The following is a 16,530-nucleotide window of genomic DNA, read 5'->3' as shown; positions in this document are numbered from 1 at the left end:
AGAAGTCTTCGGGCAATGTTAACTCACACTGTCACCTCTGTTGAGTTCCCTGTTTACACTGACTCCTGTCTTTTGAACTTCCCTGCTAGAAGTAGTTGTTTCATTTAGAATTTCTTGCTCCCCCACAACCCTAAACCTATTCTTGAAGGACAAACACAGAACCCTTTAGTACACTCATGACCATGCTTCCATCTTGTTTAAATCCCTCTAATGGAGTACAGCAGCCTGCAAGCTACAGCTCTGTATCCAGCATAGCTTACCTCGAGTCTCCGTGATTGACCCTGGCCCCCTATCTCTCTACGGAGTAGATTCAATGCAAGTGACAGGAAAGAAAATGGCAGAATGCAAAATCACAGTGGTGTAAACAAAATTGAAATCTGTTTCCTGCCACATATATGAAATGCAGAAATACCTATGTGGGGCTGCTATGGCATGCCACAGTGGCCAGTAGCTTTATCTTGCACTTCTCTCCTCTTCAGATGTAACTTCTACCTCATGATATTAGATCACTGCTCACCCAGCCCTCAAATCTGCATCCCATCCAGGGAGGGAGTACAGATCTTTTCCAAAAATGGCACATGCCATTTCAAATTATATTCCATTAGTCAGACTGTCCCTGTGCCCATCTAGGGAGATTGGGTGATGCAGTCATTATTCAGGGACTACTTTGCACTTTTTGATAAGAGAATCCTTTATTTCTCTTCAGCTGAATGTGATTAGCTGTCACAGGCAGGTTGCAGGCAGATGGATAGAGTCCAAAAAGGTAGCTTGACCCTGAAAAGATTCGTAGAGATCTCCCTTTCCTGCTGTCTCCCAGTGCAGAACACGGTGTTCCCTGTTCTCCTTGTCAGAGTCCTCCAGCCACCACGGTGTTCTCTCCAAAGCCAGCAGTGATTGCTTGACTATCAGTCCTCACTGAATAAGACAGGGAAGGGCCTTCCGCTGGTCTTCCCTCTGCATGTAAAAGAAAAAAAAAAATCAAGAACAGCAGCTCTAAATAAAGACATGCAAAGAAATCAAAGTGAAATGAGGACTTGCCAGCTTTGGGAGGCGATTTTCCTCTTGTCAGCATCTTCTGAAATGTGGTCTGTTTGTTTCCTTGAGTCTAATAAATTACCCACCTTGAGAATTTCCTTCCCAGTGCTTAATCATTCTTGCTTCAGTCATCATCTGTAGAGCAGTGCTTCCGTTCCAGGTGTGGGAACTCTGGGGAAAAAACCAGTGTGCGTCTCACACACAGAGCTTCTCACGTGGTCATCAAAAGAGTCAACAACTTCTCCAAGCTAAACATCAAGACATAGGATCTGACGATAAAATTGAACTTAGGAGGACAACGAAGCGCAATTTTGAAGTCATAGTGAATGAGGAGAAATTGGAGTGAATCACTGTAGTCATAGAAACCTTCATGAAGGCAGGTTGACCACATTCTACATGTCTGCTCAGAGAACAAGGCATAAAAAGACAGCATCCCCTCTATTTTCAGAAAGTGTTACAGCCAAACAAAATCTATTTCTAGGACTAGCAGTTTCTTTCTCTAAGAATGCATAAAATGGGGAGAATCATTATTTATCGTTTTTTTTTTAATGATTAAATCATGTCTCTGTGTTCATCATAACCCCTTTGACCAGATGGATTCTCTATGCGCATTTGGTCATCTTTGCAGAAGTAAGCCCTGGGCTGTGCACAGGAGAGATGCTCACTTCATGCTTTGTACTAATGCTATTAGTCACATGACAGGTGGAAGGAAGCCAGTGATAGCTATGGATGCCACAACAGGCCCAAAGCAATGTAGTCAGTCCAGTGACATGGACTGAAACCACTCAGACTATGAGCCAAACAAAACTTTTCTTGCTTTAAGTTCCTAACTCAGGTATTTGTCACAGTGGTACAAAGCTGACTAACCTGCTGATCCACAAGTGTCATGTTCCCAAGTTTCTTTCTTTTTTTTTTTTTTTTTTGACTTGTTAGGTATTAGTCTCTCTTGCCCCTCCAGGCAGATCATTCTCTCTCTAGACATCCTGTGGTTACCAGGACAGGAGAACTCCCAAGACTTTAACTTCCAGGCAGGTAGAACTTCAAGAGTGATGATATTTTTCAGTGGATTGGGGAAGGGGTCAGAAGTCAAAGGCTAACAGGTGCAGAAGGAGCATCCACCTGCCTGTCTCCTGCCTTGCTCTGCAAACCACTGCTCCCTGGGATGCCTGTGAAAGGGTCCCTCCTGAATGTTGGGCATCCTTTCTTGGCTCTGGTCCTTCCTTTGCCACATAATCATGTTTTTCACTAAGCAGATGCTCCTTGAATCACAGTATGGGCCACTTTGGGAAATTTTGCATTAATGCATTAAATCACTGAAAAAGTACTTTCTGATATTCCCACCACTGGATGGGATGGCACTTTGCTAGACACTGGATGGGCAAAAACAGAATCCCTTCCCTCAAGGAGCTCATAATTTAGTAGACTAACCAATTTCAAAAGTGATAAAATCACCCCCACCCTCCATCATTTGTCCTGAATCCAGAAAGTAAGAGGCAGGAATCAAAAAGGAGACTCAATGTGAACAGAGATTGGCAACATTGTCATAAGCTCACAGATGCACTTATGTACCATAAAAAAGGCAAGACCTGCCCTCTCAAAAGTCCACGTCTGTCACCAAGTGTGGGTGTTTTATTTGGGTTTTGTTTATTAATTAGCCATTTATCTCTCCCTTTTTGAATATCTGAAATGACATTTGTGATATTTTTGGAAAGTCATTTTGGTTTTTCAGGACAACTCTTCATATGACAATTTTTATATTGTAGGAAGCTTTTTAAAAAAATCAGGCTGTCAGCAGGAAATCAAGTCAGTTCTTGATGAACACACTGTGTTAGAAGAAAATCTTCCACTCTGGCGCTACTTAGGCTTGGGGAAGTCCTGAGCCTGGATATGAGCTCACCATAAGTTCTCTCCACATGGTTCTGTAGGAGTGACTTACCTACTGAGATGAACATTAACCCAAAGTCCTTTTCTCATGAGCTCAAGAAATTTTCAAGGACCTTTTCTCTGGACATTTTGTCATCTGAACATTTAACCAGTAACCTTAAATCAGTGTGTAAGTCAGCTTTCTATCACTGTGACCATAAAAAAAAAACACTTAGAAAATCAAATTAATGAAAGAAAAAGGTTATTTTGGCTGTTTCAGAAGTGTTAGAGCATGGTTGCTTGACCCTGTTGCTTTGGGTCTATGGCGGGACAACACATCACAGCAGAAATGTGCCGTGGAGAAAACTTCTTCACCTCTTGGCTGCCAGGATGCAAAAGGAGTGAGAAAAAGGAAGAGACCAAGGTCCCAATATCCCCTACAGGGGCACACCCCCAAAGACCTAACTTCCTCCCACTAGACCCCACCTCCTCCAAGTTCCATCACTTCCCAGTAATACCAGAGACTCAGCCTTCAACACATGGCCTTTGGTGGACATTTAGGATCCAAAATGTAAGAACCAGTAAGAGTAAATATCCTGATACAGAGTCAATTCAATATTTGTTCTCTATCAGCTCTTAGTTTGTTTGGAGAATACACTTGACCCTCAGATGACAGAAATCCATGCACAGATTTTTGCACATCTCCTTTCAGCTCTGAGTAACCTGGGGATGGGGATCATTTGCATATTTTAATTGTTCCCACAGAATTTCTGACAATATATAAAGATATAGCCTGAACTTTTAAGATGCCCCTGGCTTCTTTTGTTCTTGTTTTTCACTCACATTTCCATTCTCACTTATGGAATTCTCACCATGTGCCTAAGGGCTGGCTCAGACCTAGGTAGTGGGAGGTAAAGGTGTCTAAGAGGTAAGCCCGGCTGCAAAGTCCTGTAGCTAAAAGAACCAGAAGCAAACAATAGTGTAGGTTCTGAGGAGTGTGTTTAAATGCCACCAAAGCACAAGAGGAACTGATTCTCACTGCCAGGAGTAGCAGCAATGGTTTTTCAGAGAAGCGGAGTTCTTTGGGTATGCACTAATTATGATTAAAATACAGTTAAGAGTACAACCAGAGAAACAAGTGGGGAAAGACCCATTCAGTTGTGGGACTGATGGGAATTATTTGTTTAAAACAATTTATAGTTTCTTTTTCCCCCTTTGATAACTTTTATCACTACTATCTCTTGGCTCCAGCTTTGGGGTGAACTCTCCTGCCCTACAGAGATGAGAGAGAGCTTTTTCAATGATGCATTAAAGTGATTTTTAGAGACAGGCATAAGTTCTTCTTCCAGAAAACCAACACTGTAGTTAGTACACAGCGCTCTCTGCGAGCCATGGCTATGTGCCAAGGAAAGAGTGAGCTAACCATTCTCCCCACTCTTGTTCTTGATTCCCTCAGGTCTTTACCCAAGACGGGTCTGGGACTTGACGGGGTGCCCATGACCCCGGCGGTTGCTTCCCGTCAGCAATGAAAGGGTTATCGGGCAGCCGCAGCCATCACCACGGGATCACCTGTGATTCCACCTGTGACTCGCTGTCGCACCACTCGGACCGCAAGCCCTACCTGCTGAGCCCGGTGGAGCACCATCCTGCCGACCACCCTTACTACACGCAGCGGAACTCGTTCCAGGCCGAGTGCGTGGGACCCTTCAGCGACCCGCTGGCCAGCAGCACCTTCCCGCGACGGCACTACACCTCGCAGCAGGAGCTCAAGGACGAGTGCGCCCTGGTGCCCCGCACGCTGGCCACCAAGGCGAACCGCATCCCCGCCAACCTGCTGGACCAGTTTGAGAGGCAGCTGCCCCTCAACAGAGATGGCTACCACACGCTGCAGTACAAGCGCACCGCCGTGGAGCACCGCAGCGACAGCCCGGGTCGCATCCGGCACCTGGTCCACTCGGTCCAGAAGCTCTTCACCAAGTCGCACTCCCTGGAAGGGCCATCCAAGGGCAGCGTCAACGGGGGCAAGGCCAGCCCTGATGAGACGCAGACGGTGAGGTATGGCAAGCGCAGCAAGAGCAAGGAGCGGCGCACGGAGCCCAAGGCCCGATCCAACGCCTCTCCCACCTCCCCGGGCTGGTGGAGCTCCGACGACAACCTGGACGGTGACATGTGCATCTACCACGCGCCCTCGGGCGTGATGACCATGGGCAGGTGCCCCGATCGCTCGGCCTCGCAGTACTTCATGGAGGCCTACAACACCATCAGCGAGCAGGCGGTGAAGGCCTCCAGGAGTAACAACGACGTCAAGTGCTCCACCTGTGCCAACCTGCCCGTCAACCTGGACGCTCCGCTGCTAAAGAAGAGCGCCTGGTCCTCCACTCTCACCGTGAGCCGAGCCCGGGAGGTTTACCAGAAAGCCTCGGTGAACATGGACCAGGCCATGGTGAAGTCCGAGTCGTGTCAACAAGAACGCTCCTGCCAGTACCTACAGGTACCATTTCTATCTAGGGTTGGATGCTTAGCAGTCTTTCCTGGCTTAATTATATCGTCTTTTCTCCTGGGGACTAGCCTTGGCTCTGCTCTGAGTGGTCCATATGAACTTGAGCAAATTATTTAGCATTTCAGTGACTAATTATAGTTGATAGCAAATGCTATCAATTCCATCTAGTTATCTAAAGAGACTAGCTACAGTGCGCAAAGGCACTCCTACACAGAGGCTAGAAGTCACTCACTTCCTGCATTCCTCTTTTGTCTAAGGGATCAAAGGATGGAGAGGAGAAGAAAGAATTTTTAAAATAGACCCACCTTTTTTAAAATAACAAAAAAAAAGTAAACAATGCTCTTCCGAATTTTGGAAAGAGTTTTAATTAAATTTATACAAGGTTTGGTTTTGTTTTTCGAGGGGTTTGGTTATTGTTGTAATCATATAATTCTGCCTGAAGCTATTCATTTCTGAAAATTGATAACCGTCTTCACCAACAAACACCAACACCAATCACACACCCCCAGCTCCTGTCCCCAGGGAGGAGCAGAGCAGGATGATGCCCTGAGGAGGTGGAAATGGAGCCAGTTTAGGGATCTGACAAGCACAGCTGCAGAGGCCCAGGACCACAGAGGAAAGGAGGAGGAGAAGGGGGAAACATCCGTGCAATAAAATACAATTAGTGTCAGTGAGATAATCCCACACACGCACAGACACAAGGCAGGCTGCTCTTCTTCCACCATCTCTTCATGTTTTTCCTTTGGGCTTCCAACTCACTGAAACCAGATTCCACCTGGATAAAAATATTGGGAAACTGGGGGAGAGTCTTTTTCTTCTCTCTCCAGTATTGTATTTTTTCCCAAGATAAGACCTTCCAACATGAATGCCTTTCATATTGTTTTCAGTGCATCTTTTTCCTCTATTCTCTCCTGCCACTCTATCTTTAAAAAAAAATAAAAAAAATAAAAAGAAGAAAGAAAAAGTTTCTACTGGACTATAAAAGTATGGCATGATCATTTTCACTTTTATCTCAAGAAGAGATGCAAAGAAAAATTCTTCCACTGAGTCCATCTTTTGACCTCTTTGAACTCCTTCTGATAAATGTGGCTCCATTGGAAGATCACCCCAAACCCTGAGAATGTTACAGGCTAGCAGTTCCTGGGCAATGACAGTACCAAAGTCCATGCCCAAAATTCAGAAGAAGCCATCAGTTTCTAACTGATTTTTTTTCCTTTGTATATTTTTTGAAGTCAAAATCTTGAATTGAGGTGGAAAGTGAAAGTCTAAGTTCACAGTTTTCACAAAACACAGTTATGTGAGCAATATTTCTCATGGAAAGTGATATTGCCAGATTTCCTATTAGTTTGCTGTGAACATTGAGAAGTCATCAAGAGGGGCTGGGGTTGCAGCTCAGTGGTGGAGCACCTGCCTAGCATGTGTGAGGCACTGGGTTCGATCCTCAGCACCACATAAAAATAAATAAATCAAAGGTATTGTGTCCATCTACAACTAAAAAAATATTTATAAAAAAAGAAGTCATCAAGAGCTGTTAATATAGTTAGGGATCATCTACTCCACATAGAATAGAAAAAAAATGTAGACTCAAAAAACTGTAAAGGTTAGGTGGGTTACATCATCAACATGTGGAAGAGGTGGGACTGGAATCCAAATCTTTTAACTTATAGAAGTGACCATTATGCGATATGCAACTAAAGGATTTAAAAAATTATTTAAATACATGCAGTCTCATCCACCGCTGAAAGTAAAGTATTTGGATAAGAATTTTGGTCTTGGGGCTGGGATTGTGGCTCAGCAGTAGAGCGCTCGCCTAGCATGGGCAAAACCAGGGTTTGATTCTCAGCACCACCTAAAAATAAAGGCATTGTGTTGTGTTCATCTACAAAAAAAAAAAAAAAAAAAAAAAAAAAGATATTCTCTCGCTCTCTCTCTAAAAAAAAAAAAAAAAAAGAATTTTGGTCTGTGAAGGTTTTGTGACTAATGACAAAAATAAAACAATTTTTAAAAACAGCTATACTTGAATAAGCCATGGTAAGATTAGATGAGAAATGAGAAGTATCAGATTTAAGAAGGAAAAAATAATAATGATACTGTACATGGATCTAGCACCACCAGCCTTGTTAGTAATGAATTTCTTTCATTATATTTGCATAATTGTCTATATTCTACTGACCCTAAAATTTACTTTTCTTTCCTTTTTTTTACCTTTTGAAGTCAAAATCTCAAACAGTTGGTAAGAAGTGGAAGGATAAAGAAGATACTGAAGCTAACGTGTTCACACTTGCTATTTCATTCCCTGTTCATCATAATCTTGAGACCTGGCTGGGTTAATTCTGTTTTTTAAATATTTATTTATGGGTGGACACAATACCTTTATTTATTTTTTTTATGTGGTGCTGAGGATTGAACCCAGTGCCTCACACATGCTAGGTGAGTACTCTACCTCTGTGCCACAACCCCAGCCCTGGGCTAATTCTATTTTTACAAAAGAGGAAACTGGGGCTGGGGATGTGGCTCAAGCGGTAGCGCGCTCGCCTGGCATGCGTGCGGCCCGGGTTCGATCCTCAGCACCACATACCAACAAAGATGTTGTGTCCGCCGAGAACTAAAAAATAAACATTAAAAATCCTCTCTCTCTCTCTCTCTCTCTCTCTCCTCTCTCACTCTCTCTTTAAAAAAAAAAAAAAACAAAAGAGGAAACTGAGCCTTGGAAATATCAAATGATTAAAGTCCCATGACCTAGCAGTTGTAGAACTGAGATTTAGTTATAGATCTGTTCAATGCCAAAGCCAAAGATAAATGTGAGCAAATAAAAAATAAAATCTTTAGAGCTCAATTGTTCATATCTCTGGTTGTGTAATATGAATCGTAATATATTCCTCTGTCATATGTTAAAAATTAATTAATTAAAAATTGATTAATTAAAAAGAATTAGTATACAGGGCTAGGGCTGTAGCTCAGTGGCAGGGCTCTTGCCTAGCATGTTGAAGCACTGGGTTTGATCCTCAGCACCACATAAAAATAAAAAAATAAAATAAAGGCATGCTGTCCATCTACAACTACAAAAAAAATTAGTTTACAATAAATGTCAAAAATCCTATTGCCATTCAGAATTTTTATGCCTACTAATAGCTCAACTTTTTTCAATCTTAAAGGTCTTATTTTGTTTAATATTAGTCTCTAAGGAATGAAATCTACCAGATTACAGTATATCTGTGTAAGAATATACCACAATGTATATAATTATAATGCACTAAATAATGATAATGATAATGATTATAAGAATAATCATAAGAAAAGGGAGATCAGTTGAGTAGAGAAAGTAGAACAGGGGAAGGAAGGGAGTAGGGAAAGGAAAAATAAGATATTAGGGAATGAGATTGATCAAATGATGCACATATATGAATGTGGCATAATGAATCCTACTATGTATAATTATGATGCACCAATAAAAAATAACCATATTGTAAGAAACAAAAAGAATAAATAAAAGTAAAATCTTTAAAATAAACATTTTATTACTAAAACCCTTCACCAAAATGAGAATGAGATCTTAAGTTTGGGATCTGGTATAGTAGCATTATTAGAGCTCAAAGATTTAAAGATACCATTCTCAAAGTATTTACCTTCTTTAAGCCAAATTTTAAAATAAAATATTTGATAGAAGGAAAGAAGTAAAATAAAGCACACATCCATTTTTACATCACCCAACCAAAGAAATAAAACATTGAACTCAATGGCTCACACGTGTACTCTCCTTGATCCTATTTTCTTTCCTTTTCTTCCCAGAGTAATCACTAATCTAAATTTGATACCCAAAATACCTTTGTTTTTACTCCTGAAATTATTGAGAGTTTGAAACAAAAATTAACATTTTCTGTCCTTCATTGGGCAATAATTAATCCTGAACTAAGTTAATCTAATCTTTTAAACATAAACTGAATTTCCAGTCAAGCCTTATTTAATAACTATCGATATTTATCGAGTCCCTAGTCTATGCAAGGCTTTCAATATAATTCTATATTTAAATTGGGGGAGGGGGTAACATGTTAATAAGTTCAACAAGGTGGAGAACTGTGTGTTTTTCCAGCCCTGTGTGCTAAAGTTGAATTATTCTTGTAAAAAAATGGGAAAGGAGAGCTATATATTCACATAGAAGAAAGGGGATCAGAAAACACCCTTGCTTCTGGGAAATAGAGAGAGAATCTGCCATCCTGTGGAAACTCTTCTCAGGAAATAGGTGTAGCCAGTCCCAGACAGCTCTTGCGGAATAATTTCCTTTATGAACACATTCCTAAAAGCAACTTTGGAGAAAGAGAGAGAGGATTTTTTGTTTGTTTGTTTGTTTGTTTTCAGGAATATTGCCTTAATTGCCAACAAATCTGAAGCCATGTGTACAGTTGTGTTTAACATCAACTTACAAGGTTTGATTAGTGGGCATGCCATTGTCTACGAATTCTGTTCTCTATTGGCCACTACTACTAGTAAGACAGAATAGAGCCATCCTTTTTGGTCTCTGGGTCTCCTTCCCCTGCTAGAAAATGAGGCACTTGTTCTAGAAGGCTGCCATCTCAGTCCACATTTTTAAATTCATACATATGCCAGAGTATTAATTAGAGAAATTTTCAAGAGTTGGAAGGACTGGGACATTCACTTCATAAATGCCTACTAAAAGTGGATGATTTGCAAATGTTATCTAATTTGCTCTTTAAAACTCTAGAGGTATTTTACAGTTAAAGATCCTGAGATTTAGTAATTAGGTTAATTTACTAAGGGCATACTGTTAGTTCACCGCAACCTGGTGGGCCAGAACTGATTCTTCTGCCCTTTCAAGTTCAGATTTTTTGCAGTGATCATGCCCAATCCTTCCAGATACAAAGCAGAGAGAGGAAGCCGTGCATTATATATATATATATATCATGTGCCCGAAACCATCTATATCTCATTTAATGTTCAAAACAACTTTATAAAGTATTACTATTTACTTTAGGTTTATAGACAGAATTGAAGTTCGTAGAATTAATTTAATATTAATGTCTTCAAATCCATGAGAACAAAGTGAAGAGGAGAGCTAACAGTTGATCCCAAATCAGTCCAATTCCATAATACGCTTCAGAAATAGAAATAAATGCATTTTAATTTTATTACTTGTTTTATTCTGTAGCAAATGTGCGTGTGCCTTTGACCTTGGATGTATGCATGCCATTAAGAGGGCATGGATATGAAGTTAGGCTAGCAATGGAATGATTGATTACATCCCTGATTTGATTCAAGACTGAACAAAGGTTAAATTAATAGGCATCAATAATAGAATCTAAATACTAGCAAGTTTCTGATTCTGTCTTTGTAGGATTATAACTTAAAATTAACTTCACATAGGATATCGCTATGATTCCTGTAGAAAATGAGAGGTCTTTAACAGGAATTTAGCCTGTGCCTGACATAGACTTAGAAATCATATACTATAGCCTGGAATCATTGCATGTTCCAATCAATACAGTCTATTGGTGATATGTGCTCACTCACAAGCTGTTTGTGGTTAATTAAAAAAAAGGACTCTTTTTTTCCCCAATATTGTTATTTTTAAATGTCAAGAATCAGATGTCTGCTGTTTAGAACTATTGTACGGCTGCCAGTGACTGTCTGTATTAGGGTTTGGAGCAGGAACATGGATTTGAAGACATTAAAACTGTTTAATTCTCAGTTGAGATGTGGCTGGCTTTTATACATTTGGAATAAAGCATTTATGGCACATCTCAGGGTAAGTGCTAATAGCTAAGTAAATAAAATAGGTGGGGGGTGGGTGTTGTTGTTTTGCTTTTGCTTTTAAAAAGCAGAATTCTTGGTTCTGTTTATGCCTCTTTATAGAAATGTTGTGTGTTGAGTGACTGGCATATAAAGCCATTCAGAAAAGCAAGATTTTAGATTTCCAACTGTTAACCTAAAAGAAAAAAAATCCCTTCAAATCGTGTATTTTGCATTCATCCAGCAGCAGACACAGGAACAGGGAAGCCAAACGCTCTCCTCCCGGTAGAAGTAGGGAGAGAGACACACACAGAGAGGGAGCGAGAGAGAGCAAGACAGACTGAGAAAGACAGTACTCTCAGAGATGAAATTTTAAGAGAGCAAAATGATCGACCTTTTTAAGGCTGAGTGGGTTTCTTCAGTTTGTGTGCAAGTTTCAAGAAATGGAAGGACTGACCAGGTTTGGGTATAACTCTTTTATTACTTTGTATTTGATAAGTATATGTTGTTGGTTTGGGTGGGGAATTTTTTTGCAGAGGTGTGCTATAGTTTATGTTATTGTTATTTTCTTTCTTCTCTGAATAATGGCTAGGAAGACTGAAAGAGCTAGCAAACTAATGTCTGTACAGATGGTAGGAAAACAGGTGGAGGAGACATCAGATACCTACAAATCTGTGTTTCCACAGAGGCTTCATAAAATTATTAATTGACATGATCCAGAGTATTATGTGCTGTTAGAGGACATTATGTGGCTAGTGATTGAAATGTGATCGGTTGTTTGCCTGCACAAGAATCCTGAGTATTTACTGTTCCTTTGCAAAAATTTCTGGGTGATTGGTTTTGTCAGGTTTAGTGTTCTGTTTTTTTTTCATTTTTTTTTCTGTTGTTGTTATTTTTAAAATTTCCCAAAAAGATTACTTCAGAAGTATTCATAGCAAGCATGTACCTAGGTTTTTCTTTTTTTATGCAGGTACAGTTATTTTCCAAATCTGTTCCAAGATTATTTCCATCTTTGCCCAGTAAGAGTTTCTATTCTCTGACTGAGCTTCTCTTTCTACTGTCTTAGAATAATTTTAAATATACTAATTAATGTTAAACAATTTATATGAAATTTAAGAAAGTGTTAATATTGCTAATGGCTTTGGCTACTGCAATATTTCCTTGCTGTTTTTGTCTAAAATTTCATCAGTAATATGAATTGATGATTTTCTTTATTTTTAGTTTAAATTTCCTTAATGGTCCAGCAAATGAATACCAAGTCTCCTTAAATATATTTTCTATTTGGTTTGTACAGTCTTCTATTTTTTCACTGATCTTAGTAGAGATGCCTCTTCATTGATAGAATGATGAGGTTACTCCTGCCTGGTGCTAACTTTGAATGTGAAATCAGCTACAGAATGCTGTTAATTTATTCTCTCTCTCTCTCTCTCTCTCTCTCTCTCTCTCTCTCTCTCTCTCTCTCTCTCTTTTTCTCTCTCATTCTCCATAATTGATACTATTGCCCATATCTGATCCAATCAATAGGGGATAAAAGACTATTGGGAAAATATTCTGAGTAATTGGGAGTCCAGAAAAATTTAGAAGTGATAAAGACCAAAACTTAATAAGAAAGCCTTCTTGGAAGTTGTTAAAGAAGCACTCTTATTCTTGATCAGTAATTTCATTGTTCTAAAGACATTTTCAGGAGTATCAAAAGCATTTAGTTAGCTATAGCCAGAGGCTTCTGACTGTAATATACACCTACTGATATCACAGAATTTCAATCTAATAATTGAAGATATAATATTAGTTATTAAAGAGTAAAAGAGAAAAGCTAGCTTTGGATATCTTAGTAACAGTGGACTTTATTTCTCCTTCCTCCAGTCTCCTTAGAGAATTGCAAATTAAAGACAGTAACTCAAGGTAATCCTTCATTATTCTTTAATAGAAGGATTAATTCCATAATCTCTAGCTATTTGAGATCATGGCATTATAAAATTTTACACAGTGATTTGTGAATGGTAGAAGACATGAGTCTTGTTTCAGTTTCTGTAAAGACTGCTAAGAATACACGTAATGTTTATTGCCAAACTGACTTAGATTTGCAATTAGATTGTGGTTTTCACCATTTTGATTTTTGAATCAAAGGCAATAATCTCTTTGAGTGGATTATTGTGAATTTAGAGTTCGGTGGAATAAAGCTTTCACTTAATTAAACTCAGTATCACTTTTCTTACCTTACAATAACATTCGGGAGTCCGTGACCATACAGTTTATTGATGCCAGGTTGAATCATGTGGAAATGCCATCTGTGTAGGTCTAAAAAACTGAAATCTGGAATTTCATATGGTTCAAATATAGTACCTGGTAATTGACATTTTCTGTCATTGGCCAGGGAAGTTTAATGAAGGGAAAAAAAATCTGTTTTTTCAGGTAAGACTAGGTTACTATTAATAAAATCCATCAAGTTATGTGACTTCACTATGATTTGTATTACTCATCTGAAAATTGGGACCCATACTTTTACTCTGAGGTAAAAACGTATGCATATGTGACTTTACTTCTGGAGCTCATTTATTGTTTCTCAAGACCATCTTGCTGGCCCCCCACCAGTGGGCTAGTGACTGGCTGCCATTTGGAACACATTTTAGTAAATGTATATTTAAGTGTCTTTCTAAATTCTTAGGCTAAAACCAGAGTAGAGAAGTGCATTCATTTTTTTTTTCAATGAATGATTCCCAGTTGGAATGATTTCCATGCTAGTTGATTCTCCAAGGGAGTCTACTCTGTAGATGAAGGGTAATGACATATTATTATTTAATTATTATTATGTATTATTTAATTATTATTATGCAATTGACAGAGTTTAGTGAAGGAGCAAATGTAATGTGAGGAAAGGCAGGTCATCAATTCCTCCTGTTATTTTTGACAGTTTATTTATACTGTTCTTAATTCTATTATGAATTAGAGAACACACACATGAAAAAGGAAAGACCTCTTCTGACTCTCTGATCTTAACTGTAAAAAAAAAAAAAAGAGAGAGAACATCATTTAAAACTTCTGGGTTTTTTTAAATTTTGAAGTTTAACAATATGCCCTCTTTTGTTTTCATTTCCAAGATGAAGGAACTTCTAACTATGTTTTTAAATGGAGTTTTCTACAGAAGTTTAAAGTCTTTCCCTTCATGTATATTAGGTCACTGTTCTGTGTCAACAGTTTGTACTCATTGTCCTCACAGAATTAGGAAACTTTCCACAAAAATCAGGCTCCTGACACGAGGTCAGTTTGTCAGGGACTGACATGCCTCAGCCCCCAACACACCAGACCTTTCCTTTCTGATGAATACCTTTTAGTGTGCTCAGATGTCATACTTACAGTTGCACATGGAAAAATCAATTGTCTAGTTTCCATATAACACAATCTGTCGTATGATAGACACCTGTTTACTAAAGGAACCATTTCCCTTTTCTCTTAAACATTCCTCAACAAGAGGTGCGCTCCCTCTTTCTGCTCCTAGCACAATGCTGAGTACCACGAAGAGCTAAAGGAATGCTAATCTTTTGGCTTACGTTGGCCCTGTCCACTACTGTCCACTACTGCGGTTCAGATAGTTAGGATAAAGGCCTTCTTGTTTTTCCAATTTGTTCAGGACTCTTCGAATATGCATGACCTACAACCGAAAATGAAATGTTACTATGAAAGTCTAAAAAAAAAATCAGGCTCCTGATATCAAAGAACCATCTATGACACATAATAATGTGGAGCTGAGGATCACATGTACGCATGTGTACAGGTCTATGCACATATGCCCTATGTGTGCACAGGTGTGCCTGCAGCCATACTTCTAAAATACACATTGATGCACTTGATGAAATCAGATCCACTTTAATAAATTCCATAAAGTTCAAGGAAGAGGAATAATTATGAAGTGGGCAAAAAGATTCTTCATAGATCCCAGTAGAAAATTCATTACCCCGCTTTTCCATTGATTATATTGAACTTCCTCTCAGACCATTAGTGTAGAATAGCCTGGGGTGTCCTGTTTCCCTGGGGTGAGGAAAAAGCAGGTTTTAGTCCCTTAAATACAAAGAGACCCTCAAGAACCATGAAAGAAAATGATTTCTGCTCCCCATTCTTTTGAAAACCGCTATTAAATATATACCAAGAAGCTTTGAAGACTGGGTTTTGCTTTTTTTTATTTTTTTCAAAAATGACATTTTTTTTTTTTAGAATAATGAAACCTCCTCATTGGAAGGTCATCTTGTTACACCTTTCCCATTACAATCTTCTCCCTGCAGCATGAACACTGTGTTTCCCTGCTTATTTATTTTTACTTTCATAATCACCTTATCAAAGAAACCTTTGAAATTATTTGGTTCTATCTACTCATTTTTAAATGAGAAAAGTGCGCTGTAAGGAAATACCCTGACAAGATCAGTAATCTCAGCAGAGACCAGCGCTGCAGGCACACTGCCTGACTACCAAGGTTCTGTCCCCTCGTGTCTTACACACTCTGCAGAAACCTTTGGGCGCTCTTCAAAAACCAGCTCATCCATTCTGACTATGTTCTTTCAAGGCAGTGAGATCAGGGCACAAGGAGGCAAAGGGAGAAAAGAATTGATCTGAGAGGTTTAAAGCCTGTTAGTGGCTTTAAAGGCTCATGATAAACGAAGACAGTTGTTATCTAGATAATTACCTGCAATTTGTAATTCTGTAGTCAAAAAGGGCATGGTACATTTTTAACTTCTAGAAAGAAAGAAATGGATGTTTCTCTGTTATCGATTAGTCCTTTCTGCATCCCAGTGGTTTCATTATGAGTAAATCATGTTCCAAAAAGAGGACAAATGAAGCAGAATAGACTCACATGTGGAGATGTAATCTTTAGTTTGTACACTTGGAGCCTGGGTCTGGGTTTTGAAGAGAACACCCTTCTCTCCAGCACCTTCCTCTCTCTTGGCCGTCAGTATCCCTCACCTCACTTTCCTAGGACAAAAGTGAACTTGACGGTGACTGTATTTCCAAGGGAACATATATAATATGTGCATATGTATATATTTATATTATGTGACATATAAATATGAACACATATATGTTATGACATGGATGAGAGTATGGATTGAGACAAGGAGACCAAATATATTAAACTGGCACAACTCCAGAGAATTTAAGAGAAATAGTACACAGAAGACACCAAGGACTACTGGCTGATCTTGCATCCAAAATTAAGAAGTGATTAGGAAAAAAAAAAAAAAAAAAGATCCATCTTTAAAATTGGAAATGCTACCTGCAACCCGATGAAGTGGCATCTCAGGGAGCAAGAACAGGGTTACTCATGATTACCATCACATCCATGTATGTGATTCTACACAGGCTTGTGTGCAATATTGTTATGCTCTTGTCTGCCTATA

General features: G+C 39.2%; 1 protein-coding gene across 18 annotated transcripts in view; it reads left to right on the top strand.

Moving 5' to 3' along the window:
* Positions 1–16,530, top strand: part of Dlgap1 (DLG associated protein 1) — an 878,199-nt gene that overhangs the window by 510,705 nt on the left and 350,964 nt on the right. For 8 of the 18 annotated variants that reach the window (XM_040274808.2, XM_078030334.1, XM_078030332.1 and 5 more), the window contains one exon: positions 4,355–5,389. In XM_040274808.2, the coding sequence (XP_040130742.1) occupies positions 4,424–5,389 (966 nt within the window). In that variant the 5' untranslated portion in view covers positions 4,355–4,423. Of the gene's footprint in view, positions 1–4,354; positions 5,390–11,040; positions 11,160–11,375; positions 11,610–16,530 lie in introns of those variants that run through there. The other 10 variants (XM_078030338.1, XM_040274852.2, XM_040274827.2 and 7 more) reach the window with 5 other exon arrangements.

This window comes from Ictidomys tridecemlineatus, chromosome 13, assembly GCF_052094955.1.
Source record: "Ictidomys tridecemlineatus isolate mIctTri1 chromosome 13, mIctTri1.hap1, whole genome shotgun sequence".
Lineage (NCBI taxonomy): Eukaryota > Metazoa > Chordata > Mammalia > Rodentia > Sciuridae > Ictidomys > Ictidomys tridecemlineatus.
Note: the sequence above shows the minus strand (reverse complement) of the source record. Positions and strands in the feature narration are given on the sequence as shown.